At 34.1% G+C, this 23,932-nt stretch overlaps 1 protein-coding gene across 1 annotated transcript in view; it reads right to left on the bottom strand.

Moving 5' to 3' along the window:
- LOC145254676 (dynein beta chain, ciliary-like) overlaps positions 1-23,932 on the bottom strand; it is a 249,325-nt gene that overhangs the window by 97,725 nt on the left and 127,668 nt on the right. The window contains exons 27-35 of the mRNA XM_080113323.1: positions 22,760-22,916; positions 19,676-19,938; positions 17,696-17,834; positions 15,522-15,614; positions 13,882-14,076; positions 10,109-10,319; positions 7,115-7,391; positions 3,680-3,962; positions 1,120-1,293 (exon numbers count right to left, since the gene is read on the bottom strand). Coding sequence (XP_079969449.1) covers positions 1,120-1,293; positions 3,680-3,962; positions 7,115-7,391; positions 10,109-10,319; positions 13,882-14,076; positions 15,522-15,614; positions 17,696-17,834; positions 19,676-19,938; positions 22,760-22,916 — 1,792 coding nt within the window. The remainder of the gene's footprint in view (positions 1-1,119; positions 1,294-3,679; positions 3,963-7,114; positions 7,392-10,108; positions 10,320-13,881; positions 14,077-15,521; positions 15,615-17,695; positions 17,835-19,675; positions 19,939-22,759; positions 22,917-23,932) is intronic.

Below are 23,932 nucleotides of genomic sequence, written 5' to 3'. Positions count from 1 at the left end.
CTGTCAGGTTTATGTGGGGTATTTTCGTTGACGGCCTACAAATGCAGTACGTCCATCGATGCACATTCTGTGGAAGTAGTTTTGGAACAAGCACAAAGATTCAAATCGGAGATGATGCGACAGAAGTTGGAGTTTAGCAGACAGTGCGGGACGTATTAACCCTTTATGACCTGGTTGAACTTAGTGATTCAGTCGTAAATAAATCAATATAAGGGCATAAATAAAGTGGGAATTGATTCAAACACGCCTTGTACGTATTAGTTCAGTATCTGAGTAGATGCCAGATACTTCCAGATTGCAACTGTCCATTGCTTGCATTCAGTATACCGTCATCTGTCTCAGATAGTGAAGAATTTCGTTTGTTGTCATAAACATCCTTTTTTCAAGCACAATGGATAATAATCAAGGTAAGTTTATGAAATGTAAAAATTCTCAGTGGTAAGTGGTAGTTTAACCATTAAACGTCTTAATTTTCCCAGTTTGAAGACAATCATAGTATCATTACTCTTTAAACTAACTAAAATTAACTTTTTTTTTTTAATTATCTACATCATAATTCAGGTCGTAAAAGGTTAAACAAACTAAAATTTAAAAAAAAAAATTTAGTTTTTCAATCATCTACATCATAATTCAAGTAAAAAAAAAACAGTTAAACAAACTAAAATTAAAAAGAGATGACATCAAAGGGGTGTCAAATTCTAGAACTTAAAATCCCCGGTCAGCGAGTTTGACCCATATTTCAACAATACAGGTCGGAATGTTGACGTCATCTGGGCCGATAAAAGATATGCAGAAAGAGACAAAGTTTGGAGTCGAGAAAATGACACGAGAGGGTGCTAGCAACACATTCTTCTTCACACTACCGCCATCCCCCATCATGCATGCTATTAGACTTGTGAAACTGTTATTCGAAAACAAATAAATATTTTTACAACCAGCTGTGTATGTTTTTATTATCGCCAACGATTGTATAAATCGAGAAATGTCTACGAAAGATTGTTTTTTTTTTTAGAAATTAAATAGACTTACAACACATTTGACGATCGGCCCTCAGCGAAATATAACATCCGAGGAGATTGAACGTTGGTCTCTGTAAATTATGAAATAATCTGTCCTTACCTGTAACGGTATTTCCGGGTCCAGCTCAAATTTGGCCACTCGTTTTGACCAATGTTCAAACTTTTTAGTTTCGGGGTCGATGTAATAATCAAACACGGTTCCTTGACTTGGAAACTTGACCGATTTGAATTCATTCACCCACCATTTTGTAAATTCATTTCTGTAATCAATCATCTGTAAAAATAAATAAATAAATAAATAAATAAATTAAATAATTTTTTTTTTTTAAAGAAACTTTATTGAAATTCATAAGACGTGCATAGATTGGTCAGTGGGGTTGTGATCGCTTGTCCCTGTAAGGATTGTGTGACTTGGTTAAAATGTTAAATGTCTCCGATGTATGCATAGTTGGTCTGCGAATTGATTCTGACGAACGATGAAAACTAATGGATCTAATTGTTATCCTCTTTCTTTCTTTGCTTCGTTGGAATTCGCTTTCCTCTTCACTCACCAAAGCCAACCCTAAAAACCCTAAAAGTAACACACACATGTGAAAATAGTAAGCAGACACAAAGTTATAAACTTCTACAAAACAGTCAAAATCTAGTGACAGTGAATTTTCAAGCCAGCTGCAAAAGACCCCAGAACGTTTGCTCAACATCTCCTTCCATGGTTCAGAGTAGTCGGAAAAGATTTAATGACTTTACTTTATCTGCGTACGCATTCCTACATACTAGCAAGTGTCAGGCGAACAAAAACAAACTGCTACTTGCATCCATACATACTCTGACAAGAACAAGGTAAACCAATGCACACACATTCACAATGCCACGCTGCCGAATACTCACGTATATTATTCACACTATGAATATTTTGACGTGATTATTAACCCAACTTTCTTCATCGAACACGTATTTGCATAAATGACTGGAAATAACTAATATTCTTATCTCTTTTATAAAAATGTTTTGTTATGAAATTTAGTTTTTCTCTATTTTTGCATTTACAAAGCTGTTTGTTTTTGTTAACACTTACTAACTGGTGACCCTTCTATATTTTAAATGTTTTATTTATTTCCATTTTCATAAGTATGTTACATATACATACATATATATATATATATATATATATATATATATATATATACATATATATATATATGTATATATATATTGTGTACAGAAAGTTGTTAGTTGAGACAGATCATTGGTACCGTCGGTTTCAAGCCCGATAATAAGGCCCGTTTAAGGTATCCTTATCAAGCTCTCTTCAGCCAATATTCGTCTCTTAATCATATATATATATATATATATATATATATATATATATATATATATATATATATCCGCCAGGTCTGTGAGTTCCGTGATAGAAGCGTCAATTTGAATAAAATAAAATATGTATAAGATATGTTCGAAAGCCAAATTACAAGGCAATATTATGAAAATAAACAAATTTTTATTTGGTTAAAATTTATAATTTTTATATTTCAGAGTAAAACTCCATCCTCAGACTTTTGCACATTTTTTCTTTTTCTTTTTTATTCTTTCTTGCCATGTTGTTAAGTTGGAGAAAAGAAAAATCAGTTAGTAAAGGTCCACGTGTTGTCTCTCAGCGGTGATATCTTTAAATGACGGGACAATGTGTTGGCAACGCGAGATTAACATGGCAAGAAAGAAGAATAAAAAAAAGAACAAAGTAAAAAATTCTGAGGATGGAGTTTTATGAATTTCAAACAAATAAATATTTGTTTATTTTCGTAATATTGCGTTGTGATTCGGCTTTCAAACATATCTTATATGTATTGTATTCTATTCAAATTAAAGCAACGCTTATATCACGGAACTCACATTCCTGATGTAAATCTCGTGTTGCCAACGCATAGTTCTGTCATTTCAAAATACTCCCACTGAGAGACAAAACGCGAACCTTTACTAACTGCTTTTCTTTTCTCCAGCTTAACAACATGGTTAGAAAGGAGAAAAAAAAAAAGAAAGAAAAAATGTACAAAATTTTGAGGATGGTATTTTACTCCGAAATATCTAAATTAGAAATTTTATTGTTTTAGATTTTTTCTCCTCGGGTTTTGAAGTGCCTTCTAATATTTTATTTATGTAACTGAAAGAGAACGTTTTGTTTTGTTAAACAAGAAAAAGAAATGAAACTATTTTTTCTGATGTTCTAGTCGACGACTATAACTTAGGCAAATTCTTGAGTCGAAAGCCATGTTTTAGTTTCAGAATAGTTTCCCATGGGTAGTTATTCTGTACAAGTCTTGGAGCTGATGTATTCTCTGTGGACAGCTGTTCTGTACAGGTTCCGGACTTTATAATTTTGCAACCAAGGAACAAAAGATCCTTCTAAAAAAAAAAAAAAACATAGCAAGGTTGCTAAAAAGGTTTAATATGTATGGAGCAATTCTGGTTTCTGATTGGTTGATAGCAGAACGTGAATTAATTTGATTCATCACTTCCTAGCAGCAGTGTTTATAAATAGAAACACGAGGCTTTCGTTCACTTTCTTCCGACGTTTTACGTTAATTGTTCGGACAATCCCGACGATAGTACGGTCCGTAGTCTGCATGAATACCAAATAAAGAACTTTTTTTGTTTTTCCGTACCTGATCTTGGAACATGGCTCCTCCAAAGGCCCAAACACAAGCAAAGACAAAATAAAGTTCGTAAAGTTCTTTCTGCGAATCTGCCGGCGTGTTTTCCGGGGTGAGAAGACATTCCAATAAATAGCACAACATTTGAATGTGGCTGCATTCGGCAATCGGTGTGATTTTCTTAAAGCGTTGACGTAGAGTTTCTAGACACGACGGTACATATTTGTCGAAGAGGATGGTTAAGTTGGCTTTCTCTGATTGGACTTCTCTCGTGTCAATCCAACTCTGCACATATCTACAAAGAAAAAAAAATGCGTATACATTAAAATTATGAAACCGGAAACGAAGATTCGGAATTAGAGTTAGAAAAGAAACGTGCAACTATATTCTTTTCCGACTTCCGGTATATATATATATATATATATATATATATATATATATATATATATATATATATATATATATATATATATATATGAGCAGGCCGTCCGGCGTTGCCTAGTCGTAAAATACGCATAAATATTATATTTTAATTAATACAGAAACTGACGCATGTGCATACAAGTAGTATGTTTTTTTAAACAGTTCACTTATTATAAGCATATATATATATATATATATATATATATATATATATATATATATATATATATATATATATATATATAAACTGTGTTAATCGCATTATTGCAGATTAGTAAAATATCAATATTTCCCTAAATATACGTCACAAAGAAAAGGAAAATTGTACCATTAAAGGGTTACTTTAAGTTTAGTTATTTCCCAAAATGTTATTTAAATTCATGCGATATTCACGAAGTTATGGCATTTTATTTATTATCAAAGAAATTTTATTGTCCATCGCTTTATTGCAGATCTCTTACGATGCCAAAAAATCAGGCAAATAAAGGTTATCGAAAAGAAAAGGGTAGTTGCTGGACTCGCAGAAGGATTGGCCATCAAAATTTTAGCCACAGAGCTGGAATGGCATTCAAAGACCTTGGCTGAATTCTCGAACTACCCGAACACCAAATCCAGAAAAATAAGGGCATCCGGAGAAACCTTTTAGATCGTGATACTCGGAAAATTCGTAGGGAAGTAAACTGAAACACAAACAGCACCAGTGCTTTCGTTTCCAAGATTGTGGCATGCCCGATACAATGTGTTGAATGAGATTGCAAGGAACATCAAACCTCTTCAAATGCCTCCATTGAGCAACAACATCGGGAAAAACGAATGGCTTGGACACAGAATTACATTAAAATGGATTTCCAACAGGTCCTATCTTATGCTACTCTTGACGGTCCAGATAGATGGACCAAATTTTGAAACCCGAACGGGACTCCGACTCGTTACAGAGTTCATCGCCAACAAGGAGGTGGAGGCATCATGTTTAGGCCGGGAATTATTGTGGATAAGTTGGTTGGACCATTCCAAGTTCCGAGAGTGTGTAAACTTACCAGCAATGCGTACATAGCCTTTTTGGATAATCATTTGTCGACATGGCTAAATGAACTACCATTGTTACGTCGCTTTCAGATGATTTTTATACGTGACAATGTAAGATCCCATTCTGCTTGAAAAAATTCGATTATCTTAATTGTAAAAAAAAGCAAACTATTTGATCAATTTTACGTTATTTTTAGAATATGGCAGTAATTGTGTGACGAGTATAAATATAATAAATAAAGATTTTTCTACATTCTTGCTTTTTTAGTAAATGTAATTCTGTAACGTGGTCATTACACTCGAACCGTGTTCGTTCTGCTTCAAACCTCTCTTGAACCCCCACGCTGTCCAGTACAGTCGAAAAGGAACAACCAAACAAAAATTACTTTCTAAACAATATGTGCTTCTTCTTTTTTCTAACTGTTCATTTCGTCTGCCATAAGATTAACAAAACCCCGCCGCCTCGACACCAGCTTAAAAATATCTCGCCATGATCACGGAGTCACACGTCCATCTCGCCCGATTCACTTTTCTTCCCTCCTCTCCAATCTCATGCTAGCATTAGCCAGACATTTCTTGCCTGCGATTTTACACGCCCATCTTCTCCAGTGTAGACTTTGCTACTTCTCGATCATGTGGTATCCTTTTTCTTTTCCTTGTCATGCAAGCCCGCGCACATTTTCTAATTTGCATATGTGCTTTATTGGCTACTGCTGCTTATATCTTTGCAAGCCAGCTTTCCTACAACTCCTGCTGATATTTTCTCACACGCGCATATGCGCTCTGTTGCAATTCTAAATAAGCACATTTTTTTATTAAAAAAATAAATGTAACGGTTTTTTATTACCCCCCCCCCCCCCACACACACACAAAAAACGAAAGAAAAGTTCTTGATAACATGTATTACTTGGCCTTCGAGTCAAGTTCAAAGTGTAGTATCTGTTCTCATGCTACACGTCAATTTTTTGGTTTTCGGTTAGTGGACGAGAAATCCTTCACGACTGAGAAAATTTTTAATTTTTGTTCCTTTTCTCCACATTAAAAATCGACCCTAGTGTCTAACTCTGCCCTCGTGGAAAGGCAAACTAAATAGGAACATTAATAGCAAAGAATGAAATCATAAAAAAAAACTTGTATGTTAAACTTCTGGGTGTTGATGGTTCAATCCTCAATGCGAGCGACATTCAAAATATAATTTAGAATTACTTGGGACTTTTACACACTCATAGCTGATGAAATGAGAGCATGCTACCCTCCACAGAAAGATTCCCGAGTTCGGCCAGATACACTTTAAAGAAGGTCGGAGGTCACATCGACTGAGACGTTGAGAAGAATAATACGAATCATCCAAATAACATGAATGATCCTCATGTTATGGAATCCATGAAAAGCGCGATTAGTGTGGGATGTCTTTTGGATGCGATGGGGGTAAAAAAGTTAAGACTCATCAAACCCGGCGACGCCGCTCTGACGTGTTGTGAATGCGTTGGCGTCAGGTGCATCCGATCAGAGATCACGCACGCACATCCTATCCCTAATATAAAAAGGAGGCACGCACACATGCTTGGGGAATTCTAGTTTAGAGTTCGAGTTTTCGAGTTCAACGAACATAGTCGTCAGAAGATTCTCATGTAGCGGCGAGAGGTAGCTTTGCATGGAAGATGAATCAACAGAGAAATTTCCAACCTCCTTCTAAGGATAGGCAGAGAAGAGAGGCGCAACATTCGACTGTGAAACAAATAAAGTCCCAATTGTCGAGAGAATGGGGCTGGCCTTGTTGTAACGAGCTTTTTGTTCTAGGCGAGCCGACATTTTCAAGAGATGAAAAAGGTATGTTTCTGCTTTTATTTTATAAACCCCTCTAAAAGGGGCTGAGGTGCCGTAAATCTGAACATTGACTCATAATGAGAAGACAACATCACTCCCGCCTCACCACGCATGCGTAACACTCATCTGAAAAAATCCAGAAACATTATCAAAAAATTGTTATCAACTTACGGGTTCCATCCAAGATCTGCGGGGTTAATATAAAGAATCCCGGCCCTGGATACTGTGGCAGGGGTTGCAGTCTTCAAGTGACTGATTTCAAACAGCAGGCGCATAGAAGGGGTCAGAGGAATACGTTCATTACTGGCCAGGGTCAGCACTTTGTTGTCATCCATGACGGTGTTGAGGGACTCAATCCACATGGGATCGATATCTCCGTCAAGAACGATCCATTTCGGACCATCCCCACTCATGTTGGCTAAATCACGCATTATTACGGAAAAAAGGCCTGCGAGGAAAAAAAGCGGGAAAATAAAAAAGAAACATGTCAGACACAAGGTCAACAAACTGTAAACATTTTTTTACTCATATCCAACCCCAACATATGTATTAGATCAGAACTTTTTTAATTCCTAACAAAAGGGGCCAATAATATAATTTACTAGACTATCTTCAGCATATATATATATATATATATATATATATATATATATATATGTATATATATACTAACAGTACCATGTATATATATATATACATATATATATACATATATATATGCATATATATACATATATATGCATATATATATACATATATATATATATGCATATATATACATACATATATATATGCATATACATACATATATATATATATATACATATATTCTTTTAACTTTAACTTTATATATATACTTTAACTTTATATATATATATATATATATATATATATATATATATATATATATATATATATATTCTTTTAACTTTCTTGAAGTTATTCTTTTAACTTTCTTGAAGTTTTACATTTGGATTTTACCGTCACTGGATTTTTTATCTTCCACCAGACTATCCATTCATGTGTAATCACCTTTTTCTTTACCATATTCCCTCTGCTTAACTTATTTTGTTTTCAAGTAAGATCTTTGACTTACTCGTTGTTTCATCAAATATTTCTGCATGCAAAATCCGATCCCGCATTTTGTTAATTCCTACCCTCTGATGAGAAGGAGAGTATTTCCTGGAAACTCCGCGGATTAAGGACTATCCATTTATCTAGTGTTTCCTTTTCAGATTAAATGTTTTAACTCATTTCAAAGTGTTTTTTTTAACATATTTTATTAACTGTTTGCTCATACACACACACACACACACACACACACACACACACACACACACACACACACACACATATATATATGCATATATATATGCATATATATATATATATATATATATATATATATATATATATATATATATATATATAAGAAACACGAAAGCCAACAAACCGGAAGTCCAAGATTCGAGTTTCGCCCTCATTTGGGTTCATCAGTTAGATACATCCGAACTCAGGATTCAAAACCCGAGCCTCTTACATGCGAGGCAAGCGCTCTACCAACTGAGCAACGCGCCGCACACAAGAAAGTCTTATTAACTATCATAGATCAAGGAAATCCGACAGTGGAATGCACCTACCTTCGTCTCGAACAAGGGATGTGATCATCGCAATCAGCCTTAAAACAAGTCGATGTCTCACTAGTAGGAATTTATATTCGCTAGGGATGTCATCACGACAAGCCTATCCTTACGAGCAGTAAGTATTTTTAAGAATATGTGAGAGAATATATAATTATTTTCACTGTCAGACAACATTGCAGCCAGATGCATTCAAGTATATATATATATATATATATATATATATATATATATATATATATATATATATAGTGTGTGTGTGTTTGTCTGGTCACGAATAGGCTCCTATATGGTTGACTATTATAGAAAACCGATCACATATAATGATAGAAGATGTATCGAGACACAGGAATGGATATGTTTGATCTAGCATATTGATGATTCTTTCAAATTGTGGGGTCTGCGTACGCGCCTGGTCCACAAGTATGGAAATAAAAAATTAAAAAATTAAAGAAAAACGTTTACAAGTGTTTTTGATATAGAAGTACATAATAATACTTTGATAAGTACGTTTTAACTTAAATAGGGATGGTATAATAAAATTGTGGGGTCTTCGTTCGCGCCTGGCCTCCATAGAATGGAAATAGACACAAACTTTAATAAAGACTTTTCATATCTATCTGCGTAAGTATACTTTAATAATTATGTGTCAGTTTGAAGAAATATGGTATAAAATTATGGGGTGTTCGTTCGCGCCTGACCTCCATAGAATGGAAATATGTCACAAAGTTTAACAAGGTTTTTTAATATGGATCCACAGAATATTGTGATAAGTGTTTCAGTGTGAACAGTTTTAATAGTTTATTCACTCTGACTGTTAGACTTTTGAATTCCCTTCCTGTTTCTTGTTTTCCTGTTCGCATTAACATGAAGAGGTTTAAATATAACATAAACAGACATCTCGATGCTCAACTCCCCACATAATCACCGAATTAGCAGCGCTTCATGTCCAAGTGGCAATACGCCTTATTTGAGGCGAAAAAAGTGAAAAATAAAATAAAAAACAAAAATAACACGGTGTGCAAATTCCGTTTTTTATCTGCGATTGTAAATAAATTGAAAAAATGTGAAATGTATAATGTTGCAATATTTTTTATATAAACAGGAGGGTATTATCACCGAAAATTGGAAGGTCCTATTTATAGGCACTGGCAATAGGAACGGACGAATCAGATGGAGGCACGTTCTTCTAGCAACCAATCAGAAATCAGAAATGCTCCATAAAAATATTGAATTTTTGGCATTCCTGCACATAATTTTTCATGTCAGCACAAGATCATTTGCTCTTTGGCTGCAAAATTTTAGTCTGAGACTTATATAAAACAGCTATCTGCCAAAAACTCTTCATTTCCATTATTTGTACGGAACACGTTCAAGAACACGTTCAAGAACACGTTCAAGAACACGTTCAAGAACTCACTGAAAATTCTTCATCTCCAGGACTTGTACAGAATAGCTACCCATCGGAAAGTCTTCTGAAATTAAACATGGTTTTCAATTCAAGATATATATCCGTTGTCCTTACCGTCTTTCCATTCTCTTGTGGACGGATTGATGATTCCAAAGAGTTCATCATTCGTAACGGCTTTCGGATCCAAATCCACAACAATCGGTTTTCTCTTCAAGTTGCGATGCGTTTGCAACAGCGTAGTCCATACTTTGCTCTTACCTGTGCCTGCGTTCCCAATGATGAAGACTGAATGACGCACGTCAAATAACTCCTGCAATTGGACAACCTGTGAAAAAATAATAACATAATAGCATCATCTTCATCAGCAGCACCATCATTATCATCTGGTGACTCGGTGGCTATTGATGCGGACTGTCAACCTGGGTGTGCCAAGTTCAAACCCTGTCGGTGCCACAAAAAACACTTTCATTTAGGAACATTGGCAACCTTCCCGAGGCCCATCCCGTAAGTACCCAATATCCTTCTAGAAAGAATTCCTTACTTTTACGAACTACAAAACAACGCAGCAGCATATACACATTGTTTACTGGACACTCTTGCACACACGTTAGTACATACACACTAGCATTAGCAAAGCAGGCAGCTTATATATATATATATATAACATAAAAATATAACACGGAAATTACATAATTGTCGATGCAATCGACAATTATGTAATTTCCGTGTTATATTTTTATGTTATTGCTCTGTTTACCACATTGAGCTCTCATACCCGGATTACCTCCTGGAATTATTCCATTATAACACTATATATATATATATATATATATATATATATATATATATATATATATATATATATATATATATACAACTGCAACTACTTTTCAGATTTTTGAATTCATGTAATCATGCCCAAATTCTTTTTATTTTCTTTTAAAATTGATGAATTCTTATTCTTCTGATTAGTTAGGACGGAAAATATTTTTAAAATGACATAATAATTATATGATTGTTTCTTAGGGCAGAAACAGGTGCTGTAAAAAATTGAATATTTTAAGACACTGAAATAATAAACGGTAAGATGAACATCTTGGAATTTGGAATATAGACTTCTTGTAATATATATATATATATATAGCATAAGGACGTTGACACACCAATTCTCGTTAGGTTACCCAAGTTAAGCAACGATGAACCTGTTCAGTACCAGGCGGGTGACAATTTGAGAATACTAGGCTTTGTATATATTGATGTAGAACTTTTCAGGCAATTAAGTGGAGCGTGTTTAAAAGATGCTGTCTTAATCTTTGTCAAGAATTGCATCTAAAAGAATGAAAACTCTAATGTGAAAGCTGAGGTCTACTGTCTGCTTTGGCTTGTGGCAATGATTTGCACCGACTGAGGTTAGCATTGGCTGCAAAAAGTTAGGATGGCTCTGCACAAAACCTTCACCGCTAGACACAAATCATCTGTGTGGATTTCGAGCAACTTAGTAGTTGTATAAACCTCATACGTCGGTTGGTTGGTTGGTTGTTTTTGTTTTACGGCATATAAACCCTTTTCGGGTTATTTAATGCCGAATTCAAAGATTTAAGAAATTTTTTTTTAATAGAATATATTTGTTGTTTTCACGTCGGTTTCTATTTAATCCATAGTTGGGACCCTTATAGGTACTACCACTCCGGGTCAGAGTGGACCTGGGAGCAATGGTAATTAAAGGGTGTCTCCACACTCCCCAAAGCCCACAAGCTGGGGCCTCACCACTGGATATAGTTTAAGGTCATATCCAGGACCCCCATTGAGGGACTTTTACCCTCTGCAAGGGGGCAGTCGGTGTATTCTAATGCCCCACCGACAGGGCCCTCATACGTCGGGATTCCGGGATTCAACAGGAGAGTCCATTTATATCTATCTATCTATCTATCTATCTATCTATCTCCCTCTCTCTCTCTCTCTCTCTCTCTCTCTCTCTATATATATATATATATATATATATATATATATATATATATATATATATATATATATTTGTTGTTTTGTTTTTTTCAAACGATAGATTCGGTTAATATTGCCGTGTTTTGAGTTAATTAACTCTAATCAGCGTTAGCTCAACTGTTTCTACGCTGATGAGAGTTAATTAACTAGCGTGTACGTAGATTACTGTTTTAAACATAATATATATACGCCCCAAAAAATTATGGGTGACTTTCTAAAGTAAATAAACAAAAAATCGAGCTTCGAGGCGAAGCCAATATTAACCGAATCTATCGTTTGAAAAAAAACCAAAAAAAAAACAACAAGAACAATAAATCTAAATTTATAAGCGATAAAAATAAACGGTAAATTCATCTAGGGTTCGTGGCTTAACGGTTAAGGCGCCGGACTGTGGAAACATGGTCTGAAGTTCGATCCCTAGAAACAGTTGAGCTAATTAACTCGAAACACGCGTGGACGTAGATTACTGTTTTAAAATTATATATATATATTAAGCACCGCCAAAAATGGCCGAAAAATCAAGTTGTTGTTGTTTTTTAAAACGAAATTACATTTATTAAAAGCCATTATTTCTGAGTAACTTTTTTTCCAGAAAGATAAAACCCTGAATTTTATCATATAGAAAGCAGAATAATGTAAAACTCTACTATTTTTAATTAAATTTTAAATGTTAAATTTTCCCCCAAAAGTTAACAATTGGCGTTTTTTGTTTTGCACAAAAAACGTATATAAATAGTTAAAAGAAAGAAAGAAAGGTTTTTGAAAGAATTAATTTGTTTATTTCTTGTCTAACTAAGATTTAGGGTGATTTTCTATGAGAATATGCAAAAATAATGTAATATAAGTACCTGAATTTCAAATAATTCCACTTATTCATATAGGCAACCAGTTACTTCGAGTCGATTTGATTACTGTTTACATTTGTGCTTGATAAAAAGCAAACTACGGAAGACCAAAAAGCCAAAAAAAAACTTATTTTTCAGTGACGAAAATTTCAGTGTATTATTAACGCTGAGGCTGGCCAGTACCAGATGGGTGACCATTTGTATGAGTTTGGTTTTTAATGTGTATGTGTGTGGGAGCCAGGCTCTCCAAAATGGGGAGGGGGGCAATTTTAAGCAGAATAAAAAAAAAATTATTTTAGCGCGTTTGGTCCACCGTAGTCGAAAGGCGGCAAACGTTTCCAAACTTGATCGAAAAAAAATAATGATATTTTTAACACAAAGGGCACAATATTTATCGAATTTTTTTTTTTGTATCGATTCTTCAAAGCATGCCCTGTTTAATAATGGTCATGCATTATTCGGCTCGCTAAGAAGAAATTGTTAATTTATTTATCAAAGATTTTAAAATGGCTTTTTTCGTATAAATATTAAAAAAATTTTTTTTTTTGTTTTTCTTAACTTAAATTAATTATTTTACTTAACATATTCACCAAATTTCACACTTCAAAACTCAAAAGCGGGATAATTAAACACAATTGAAGTTTTGATATTCAGACATCAAAATAAGGTATACAAACAAGTTTTTTTTTATCTATAATCCCGTCCCTTACAACAACATAATATGTTTTGTTCAGTTTCAGATGATTATTTTAAGCATATTTGGAATCCCCTCAAAACAAGGGGGTTTATAAGCAAAATATATATATATATATGTAAATATTGTTTATGAAAAATAAGTGCACTCTTATAAAGTTCATTCTTCTCTTAATAATCGCTGAAAATTTCGTATTGATTGGATAATTACCTGATTTTTGGTAGATTTTTAAAAAGACTGTCCGTCAAAAAGTACTTGCCTGTCCCCCCCCCATATATATATATATATATATATATATATATATATATATATATATATATAAATAATGGCGCGTGATTTTCTCTTACTTTCAGAATAAAGCTGTCCTCAGGTTGTAACTTCTGGTCAACAACGGCTTGTCTGATATTTTTCTCGAATTCCATGTCTCGTTTTCTGGGGACATCAAGGGATGGAAATAAATCGCAAATCAGTCCCATAAACACGGGTAAATCATCGGTGACGATTTTTGGAAGGTTGAAATCTCGCAAGGCTCTCATCAATACCTGCAAAGCAGAAGATTTATTTTTTAAATGATGCTGATGAAAAATTATGTGAATGAAACATTATGTGAATGAAAAATTATGTGAATGAAAAATTATGAGCGAAAAATTATGTGAATGAAAAATTATGTGAATAAAAAAATTATGTGAATGAAAAAGTATGCGAATGAAAAATTATGTGAATGAAAAATTATGAACGAAAAACTTATGTGAATGAAAAATTATGTGAATGAGAAATTATGTGAATTAAAAATTATGTGAATGAAAAATTGTAACTTAAAAATTGTGAATGAAAAATAAGGTTAATGAAAAATCATGTGAATGAAAAATTGTACACGCAAAAATTATGTGAATGAAAAATTATGTGAATGAAAAATTATGTGAATGAAAAATTATGTGAATGAAAGATTATGTTAATGAAAAATTCTAAATAAAAAATTGCGAATGAAAAATTATTTGAATGAAAAATTATATGAATGAAAAATTATCTGAATTAAAAATTGTGAACGAAAAATTACGTGAATAAAGAAATTATGTGAATGAAAAATTGTGCACGAAAAACGAAATATTATGTGAATGAAAAATTGGGAACGAAAAATTATGTGAATGAAAAATTATGTGAATAAAAAATTATGTGAATGAAAAATGATGGGAATAAAAATTGTGAACGAAAAATACGTGAATAAAAAATTATATGAATGAAAAAATTTAATTTTAAAAATACGTGAATGAAAAATTATGTGAATGAAAATTTTTGATTTTAAAATTATGTGAATGTAAATATTGTGTGAATGAAAAATTTGGGAACAAAAAATTATGTGAATGAAAAATTACATGAATGTAAAAATTATGTGAATGAAAAATTATATGAATAAAAAATTAGATGAATGAAAAATTATGAATTAAAATTATGTAGATGAAAAATTATTTGAATGTAAAAATTATGTGAATGTAAAATTATTTGAATGAAAAATTATTTGAATGAAAATTAATATGAATGAAAATTTTGACTGAAAAATTATTAATGAAAAATTATGTGAATGTAAAATTATTTGATGGAAAAATTATTTGAATGAAAATTAATATGAATTAAAACTACTGTTTTGTACGAGTTTCTAAGTTGGCACCGAGCTGTTATTTTAAACAGTTTTGTTACTGTTGGATTTTGAAAGGATTTTTATTGCTTGAGTTAACTCGTTCCTGTGAAAACTTACTTACTTTTGGGAGTGAGGGGGAAAACGAATCTAAATAAAATTGAGAAAAAATGGATAGCAATTAAAGCCATTTTTTTTTTTTTTAGCTTTCGTTTGAATCACATATCAAATATGAAACGCCAATCTGTCATAAAAGAAGGGAAAAGGAAGGAAGAAAAAAGAATGAGCCAAACGAATAAAGTAATTTTTCTATGCTCCTTCGTCTCGCACATCAATTTCTAATTTACAACTTACTTGATCTTCTGGTCGTGTATGGTCACTTCGCTTCAAGGAACCTGCCACAACCAGGACTGATTTGATAGCCCGCAAACCCCAATCATAATGATCCTAAATCAAAATATAATTTTTCATTAACAGCAACAATTCCATAAAGCATTTTATTCAAAAGGTTTGATGATTTTCCAGAATAGTCAACAAAGCAGAAAAAAGCGGCAGAAAAACATAAATACACAACAAATAAACGTTACCAAAAGCAAGCTAAGTTACTCTTCTACCTACCTTACTACATATTTAGTGTTTTAACTTATTTAAAGTGTTTTACTTAAAAATAAACATAACGTAATACCTATCGTGTTAGAACGAAAAACAAAATGGGTGCCTCATTGGAGCCATAATCGCTCAAAAATCGAAAATTAGACAAAATACCGATAGAAACACGCCACCAATCATGCGAAAATGTAATGTTCTATCAGTATTTTTTTAATTAATTTAATTTTTGTGTCTTAGATATATATACCATACAGAGTTTTCTTCATTTTTTTTATATAAGAGAAATATGGACAAGACCTGAAACGGGATGCATAAATGGGTGCAAATCACAGGCGTAGTTATTAATTTAAATATTATGTTAACTGTCTCGAACAATAGCAAAAATACACGTATTGTCAGGGCAAACAAATAGAGAAAGATAATAATGAATAATGTAGACTTTGTTGATATTTTGTGAACGTACAATGGCAACTAGTAGAGAAAGTTCCACAGCAGTTACTCGCATAATGAGAAAAGTGTTGGATGAGAAATGGAGTTAGATGTAAAGATAAAGAGCTAGTCGAACAGAACAGGATACTTTCTTGGTTTGGTCACGTTAAAAGAATTACTGAGAGTGCTTGGATTAAATGTAGAACAGTTGAGGTAGAAGAGAAAAGCCAATGAAAAATACAATAGTGTTGTATAATCTTGAGCAAGTGAGTGTTCCGACCCAACATTTATTTTTCATTAGATGATTAGAGTTGGTAGATTCCGAAAGGGAATGTTACCATTACTTTTCAAAAAATCTTTTTATGTATTGACGTTGTTTTTGGCATACCCTCACCACATCACCCATTTAATGACAGAAACTGAATGTGTTTTCTTAATCCCTTGTGTAGAGTGGATCATATTTTTTTTTTTTTTTTTCAAAAGTGGAGAGTGCATTTTATCGTTCGCTAGTATTATTCAGAGGAAGATAACTCTAATGTGGTTAAAGAAAGATAACACATCCACTCCATAGAACTGGTGAGTAAAAACAGATCAAAATATCTAAGAAATTAATTTGGAGTGAGTGTTTCCACGCAACATTCATTATTCATTTACTTTTCATTAAATGATTAGGGTTGCGTAGATTCCGAAAAAAGGATTAATGCCTTTACTTTTCAAAAACCTTTTTATGTATTGTCATTGTTTTGTCCCCCCCCCCCACCTTCTTCACATGACCAACATTTTCTGTTTTGCGATTTAAATTTCCATGTTTTTACACTTGCAAGCAGAACCAGAATGGATTTGCTCCTCAGAAGTGTCCATTCGATTTTTTTTTACTATTAGATCGCAACTTATAAAGGCTAAAAGTTACTGAAGGATACTGAAGGATAATACTGAGTTAATGAGATGGAAATGGTTGCCGACTGAAACATGAAGGACACTATGGGCATACTAACTTATAGAAGAAGAATTTACTTAGAATTAGGTAGTTTGTTTTTTTGGAAGTGGTGTTCATTCCCTCGTTGGTTAATATAGTCCAGGGTAGATAACTTGGATATGGTTGAAGAGAGATAACTTATGAATATTCTGGCCCAACTAGAAATAGAAGACAAAGAAAATTTCCTTTATTATCTGCATCTAAATTCCAAACGTAAATTTTATAAGCAAAATTTCTTTCCTAGAACTGCCCGTCTGTGGAACACAATGCCTGGGGGTTACTTCCCAGCTGACTATAACATGGCCGTTTTTATGTAAACACTACCCATTATTGACCATCACAGTGTTGTCTCATTGTCCAACTGACACTCATTTATCCTTATCCTCGAGTGGTCTTTGAGCTTTGATAAGCGGTGACCCGTCCCCTTCAGTTACAAAAATAAAAAAGGAAGAAGGAGGAGAAAAAGAAGAAGAAGAAGAAGAAGAAGAAGAAGAAAAAGAAGAAGAAAACTCACTTGTTTTGACAAAAGCTCTTTACACAAACTGTACAATGTGATAAATTTCCTGGCAAGAAGCCGTGCATCAAGAAATCCTTCGGCCACTAACATAATTTCACAAATCAGTTCGAAATCTGGGACCACCATTGCGCATGGTCTGGAAGAAAAGACAGAGAAAAAAATGATTGGAATGATTTTAAAAAAACAAGCAGAGCATGCAAGGTCCCTCTTCATAAGTGAAAAATTTACTTTCACGATAACTAATGTTTGTGCAAAATTTAAAAAAAAATCAAGACGTAGTTATTGAGAAAAATATGAACAAATAAATGGATGAAAATGGAGGGCAAAACGGCCGAAACGTTGTGACTATAACAACCAAGATGAGGAAGTCAGTCCGACAATCTCAATCACCTTTCCTAAACATGACCACTCTTCTCGGCAGTTTAGAAACAAGATAAAGATTTGATCAGCTCATCTTTATATGTCCCTGCAGACTTCCTGCCCGTAATGCTATATCCTGACACGTAGCTCTAATTCTACTCTTTTAGTTTCTAATGAATTTTCCACTTTTCTGCTTATTCTAACCTTCAGTGAAAAATTCCGTTTTACTAAAGCCAATCTTGCTGAAGTATCTGCTTTCCGAGGATCGCATCCAATAAAATATATCGGAGATTTTTGAATCCATGAAAAGTGAACCTTTGAGACTATTTGTATTACTTGGATTTTTTGCACTACTATTTTCATCGTGGGTGTTATTTTCACAATGTTTCGGTGGATGTAACCTCCGACCTTCTTCCTATGTATCTTGTCGAACTTGGAAATCTTTCTGCCAAACTTGCAAATACCTGTGACGTGGTAGATAAAGCACATAGTAAAATTCAGTTGTAAGTGACACTCTTCTGGAGGTTGAAGGTTCAATCTTCAGTGCACATTACATTCACAGTACAACTGCGAATTACTTATGACTATGACCTAACCATGGCTGATGGAATGAGAGCATACTACTCTGTGGATTAAATGAAGGGTTCTGTTTGAAATTCTGTGCAGATTCTCGAGTTCGACAAAATGATTCCTGCGTTTGACAAGATACACCTGAAGAAGGTCGGAGATTACATCGGCTGAAACGTTGTGTGAATAACACTCAAGATGAGAACAGTAGTCTGAATAATCCAAAATAATACAAATTATAAATCCTCATCTAAAAAAAAAAATTTAAAAAAAAGTGAAGCATGCAATGTCCCCCGTGAGTCCACAGTGAACGAGGCATAAAAAATGACTGTTCAGCTTTTGCCCCCCCCCTCCCATTTAGCCCCAAAAGTCCGCAGGGGACGTCAAATCCTGGTAAAAATGAACAAACGGTATAGTTTTAGGCATTAACATATGTAAATTTGAGTTCTGCACCATGCAAAAAAGAAATGACTAAGTCCATCATTTGCCTTCCCCTTCATTTAGGCCAAAAGTTCCCAAGGTCTTAACATATTTAGATTTGAGTTCAGCACCATGCAAAACTGCTAAATAGGCATACACAGAAAATTTTGGAAAAATATGATAAAATAATCCCAAAATGAAGTGTTTTTATTAGCCCTAAAAGAGCCCCTGGGGCACACTCAAGAGTTATCGCGAAGTATAGACAAACAAAATTATATAGAAATCAGTTAGTTACAAGTTTTCAGAAAGTTTTATAAAAAACCAAAAGCATCAATTTTGTTTAATAACCACAAAAGTGTCAATTTTAGCCATTTTAACCCGAAAGGCACCCCTAGGGGGGGGGAGGTAACCGGAGTTTTCACGGTAAATCTGTTCTGTTTCTGTTTTACGCATATCATGTTTAATGTTTGTACAAAATTTTTAAAAATTGCAACGCGTAGTTATTAAGAAAAGTGCGGACAGATGAACGGACGAACGGACAAGGGTTAATTTACAGGTCCACACTCCTTTTGTTGGGTGACCAGAAAAATAATTCACAAACCTAATATGAGACTGTTATATATTGCTTACCTGAATAAAGCTTTAAGGTTCTCTGGTAGTTCAGTTCGTCCTGCGTATCCTGGATTCATGGTGATGAAGATGCCGACGGTGGGGACAATCTTGATGTTTTCACCCATGAAATTGAATTCCTTCTTTTGGTCTTTGATGGCGTCTTGAATACTTTTCACTTGAACAGCGACGACAGATAACACTTCGACGGAGATGCGGTTAAATTCATCGAAGCATCCCCACGCACCAGATTGGGCCAAACCTTTGTAGATATTTCCAATGGACTACAAAATAGAAATACAAATGGGTTAGAAAAAGAATTTAAGTTTTGTTTTTTTAGTTTCCCTATGCACTCGGAAATGGCTGGATGGATTTTTATGAAATTTCACACGAAGGTACTTTTTGAGCCTGGCAGTGTTCTTAGATGGCTTTTATATCAGAATGTCTTCGATAAGTATCGATAATCGAAATAATCCGTTGAAAGAAGGAACAGACGATTTTGACCAAAGTTAACACCTTACACAGCCTAACGTCACAAGTGCATTTGAGAAGTTTTATTACCACAGGCCCGACATATAAAATCATACAAATGATCATAATTCATATAAGATATCTTATGAAAGGCCCGACATATAAAATCGACAGTAGGTTCTTTGATATGACAGGGGCGCATTCGAAATGAATGTTTCTATTTAAAGCACAATTGAACCATTATACTCATTTGAAACTTAAATTCATTTGAAACTTAAATTGAAGTCATTATCACCGCACAAGCGGTAAGGCGAGGCACATAAAATTAACAGCAGGTTCTTTGATATGACATATGTTTCTGTTTAGAACACAATTGAAGCATGATACTTGACTTTTGCATTTTAAACTTTAATTCAAGGCAATATATATATATATATATATATATATATATATATATACACAATATATATATATATATATATATATATATATATATATATATATATATAATATTATGGCTATGTAAAGACCAAATTTAAACTTGTTAGAAAACATATATATATATATATATATATATATATATATATATATATATATATATATATATATATATAATATTATGGCTATGTAAAGACCAAATTTAAACTTGTTAGAAAACATTCTTGATTTTAGATTGTGAAATTAAAAAATAAAAATGAATGCGTCAGCTGACCGGTTTCGAAGCTCGCTCAACAGAGCTAAAATCGTGCTTAATTACGTTTTAAAAAGAAAAGTGGGGGGGGGGGAATAATGAATCGGAGATGAAAAAGTAGGGGGAATGTTGCAATATTTTGGAGTTGTAATGGGGTAGTTATTTAAATGCTGCCCACCTCAGCATTATTTGGCACAAGGCCTGGAAAGTGGGAACCCTGCAGGCTCCCCTAAAGGAGGGGCACTCCTGCAATTTTAAAAATTGCCTGAGTAACCCGTCGCATTCCCCGGTCGGGGCGCCTCAGGCAGCAAGCAATAAACTTGCTCCACCGGAAAGCCCGGTGGCAAGGCCTGGGAGGGTGGACCTCCTAGGTATTACCCAGGCGGTGTACCTCAGTCCAACAGGTGCTGGGCTAAGTGTCAAGTGACGAATCCTTGACTTGTACTACCCTGTCTCCCTGCAGCCGAAGCCGCTAGGAGACACTTCCCATCACAAAGTGGTAATGGGATATGATCCCACACAGTCGGACGATTCTATTTATAAACGGTGCTGCTAAGAACTGGCGAATCAAATTAATTCACGTTCTGCTACCAACCAATCAGAAACCAGAATTGCTTCATAAATATTAAACCTTTTCTGGAGCAATTATATGTATAAAAAAGGGGGGGGGGATCAATTATTATCAATTATTAAATAGAAACTAGATTAAGCCCTAAGAGATTCTCTTTTTGTTTGCAAAGAGAAGATCTCAGAGTCTTAATATATATAGTTTCTAGAATTTTGAGATGGTAAAAAGAGTGCGACTTGCTAAGGATGGAAAAAAAGTCCGCACTAAAATTCGAAGCGCAAATGCGATTATTTATAAGGTGCTCTCCTATAGATGAGCCATGGGTATTGTTCAAAACGTCCGAAGTTAGGTAGTTTCCATTTCGAATTTTGGATGGAACATGTTGTTTTACCCTATTATCTAATCTTTGAGACGTTCGCCCGACGTAGCGCACACCGCAGCTACATTTAAATAAATAAATAAATAAATAAATAATAGAATTGTTATGGGAGGGGGAAAGAACGTCTTTACAAATTGAAGACAAAATGGGTTTACAAGAAAAAACAACACGGGTATTTGATGAAAAGTAACATTGTTGTACGACAGAAGAAATTTGCTTGGCAAATATTTCACTAATATTACATAGCCAAGGTAGGCGTAGGTAGATAGGGCATTTGTCAACAGATGCCTGTTTAATTTTATTGAAATTAGAAATTTTATTTCTAATTGTAGATTCCACGATTTGCAATGGAAAACCATTATTGCAAAGTCTTGGTAATAAATTTGACTTCATCATTTAATTTGTTATCTGAACATATCATACAAGCTCTATAGATAAGGGTGTTGATAAGATTATATTTTTGTTTGGTGGGGCAAAAAGAGTCCCAACGTGTGTAAAGACCAGTGAATGTAGGTTTACGGTAGATGGAAGTCAAGAAAACGGAAGGTGTTTTACAAACTAGTACATCTAGAAAAGAAAGGGAAGAATTACTTTCCTTTTCACGAAGATCATCATATAATGATTAGATCACGCTACGTTTAAGGCAGGTGCCCATTTTTGACGACTTAATGACGTCAACTTTGAGTGCGGGACAGTGTTTTATTTACCGCGAGTCTGTTCGCTTCTCTTTTTTATATACGAAAAAGCTTAATGCACATGCGACGATCGAAAAATCTTGAATATTTATCTTTTGAAAGTCGGGAAATTAAATAGACAGGCGACCCCGGTTGTTAACTCGTAGATATTATCATTTAGGTGTGATATAAAAAAGTTTTAAGAAGAAGTGAGTCGACCTATCGCTTCTCGGAAAAAAGCCTTTCTTGGACATACACAAAAAGCGAGCATACATACACACATTTTCGCTTTTATGTAAGAATGTAATAAAAGAGCACTCACCTTGTAATCCATTTGTTCGGAACAGTTAAAGACATAGACCATGATTCCGAGAGCCCGACCTAAATCTTTGGTCGTCTCTGTTTTCCCTGTCCCAGCAGGACCGGCAGGGGCTCCACTCATGACTAAATGAAGAGATTGTGTCAAGGTAATATAACATCTGAAATAAAAGAAATCAAAAAAAGAAGAAGCACGTTTGAACCAAAGTCAAACACATACCTGACGAAGAGATTTTTATTGAAATATTATAGAACACGGATATTCCATCAGACCAGCTGACACAGGTAATCACGTTACAAATATAAATAAAACATGTGTATGAAATATATAAAAATATATACGCATGTGTGTGTAGTTATATTAATAAAACTATATTTCATCTGCTTCAATTTGTGTCTTATCATTATCTCTGCTTTGTACTGCCTTTTACAACTTACATTTAAAAAGAGTTAGACAACGAACATTCAACAAAAAAAGAAAGACAACATGAATGGAGACAAATGCATTGAGGACATTGCCAAGTCTGCTGTAAAGAAGATGAACTTTCTCTACCAAGTTAGAAATATACTCACACCAGAAAATACCCTATATCTTCACAAAGCCACAATTCGCCCATGCATGAAGTACTGTTGCGCAGCTGGGCTGGTGCATCTACCACTAGTCTCCCTCCACTTCTTTCTCATTTGACAGGGTTCACAAAAGAGTCTAAAATCTTATAGGTTCCCCCACTATCCAATCTCTGTTCCATCACCACAATTTTGCATAGATTTGTCTGATTATACAAATAATTTAATGGAATGTACCCTGATGAACTTAATAGCACTTGTGTCTCCTCAGCGTACATACTTCCGAATAACCCAACCAAAATCAAAATCCCACCCCTTCGCTGTTGAAGTCCTAGATGCTGGAAAGCATTCGATTCTAATAGTTTCTTCACCCGAACTACTAACCTTTGGGATTTCCTGCTTCCTTGACTGTACTAATCTGCAAAAGTTTAAATGTCTTGCTGCTCAAGTCCCCACAGTCCCTCCTTAAATACGATCTCATATAGTATCCTTTTACATTCAAGTGGGAGTATGTGTTGTTTGGAGTGAAAAGGAGTAAAAACAAGCGAAACGTGCATGGTCCTCATAAGTGCACAGTGAACGAGGCATAAAAAAATGACAAAGTTCAGCA

The sequence above is a fragment of the Euprymna scolopes genome, chromosome 30 (genome assembly GCF_053919585.1).
Source record: "Euprymna scolopes isolate OS-2025 chromosome 30, ASM5391958v1, whole genome shotgun sequence".
NCBI classification, from domain to species: Eukaryota; Metazoa; Mollusca; class Cephalopoda; order Sepiida; family Sepiolidae; genus Euprymna; species Euprymna scolopes.
Note: the sequence above shows the minus strand (reverse complement) of the source record. Positions and strands in the feature narration are given on the sequence as shown.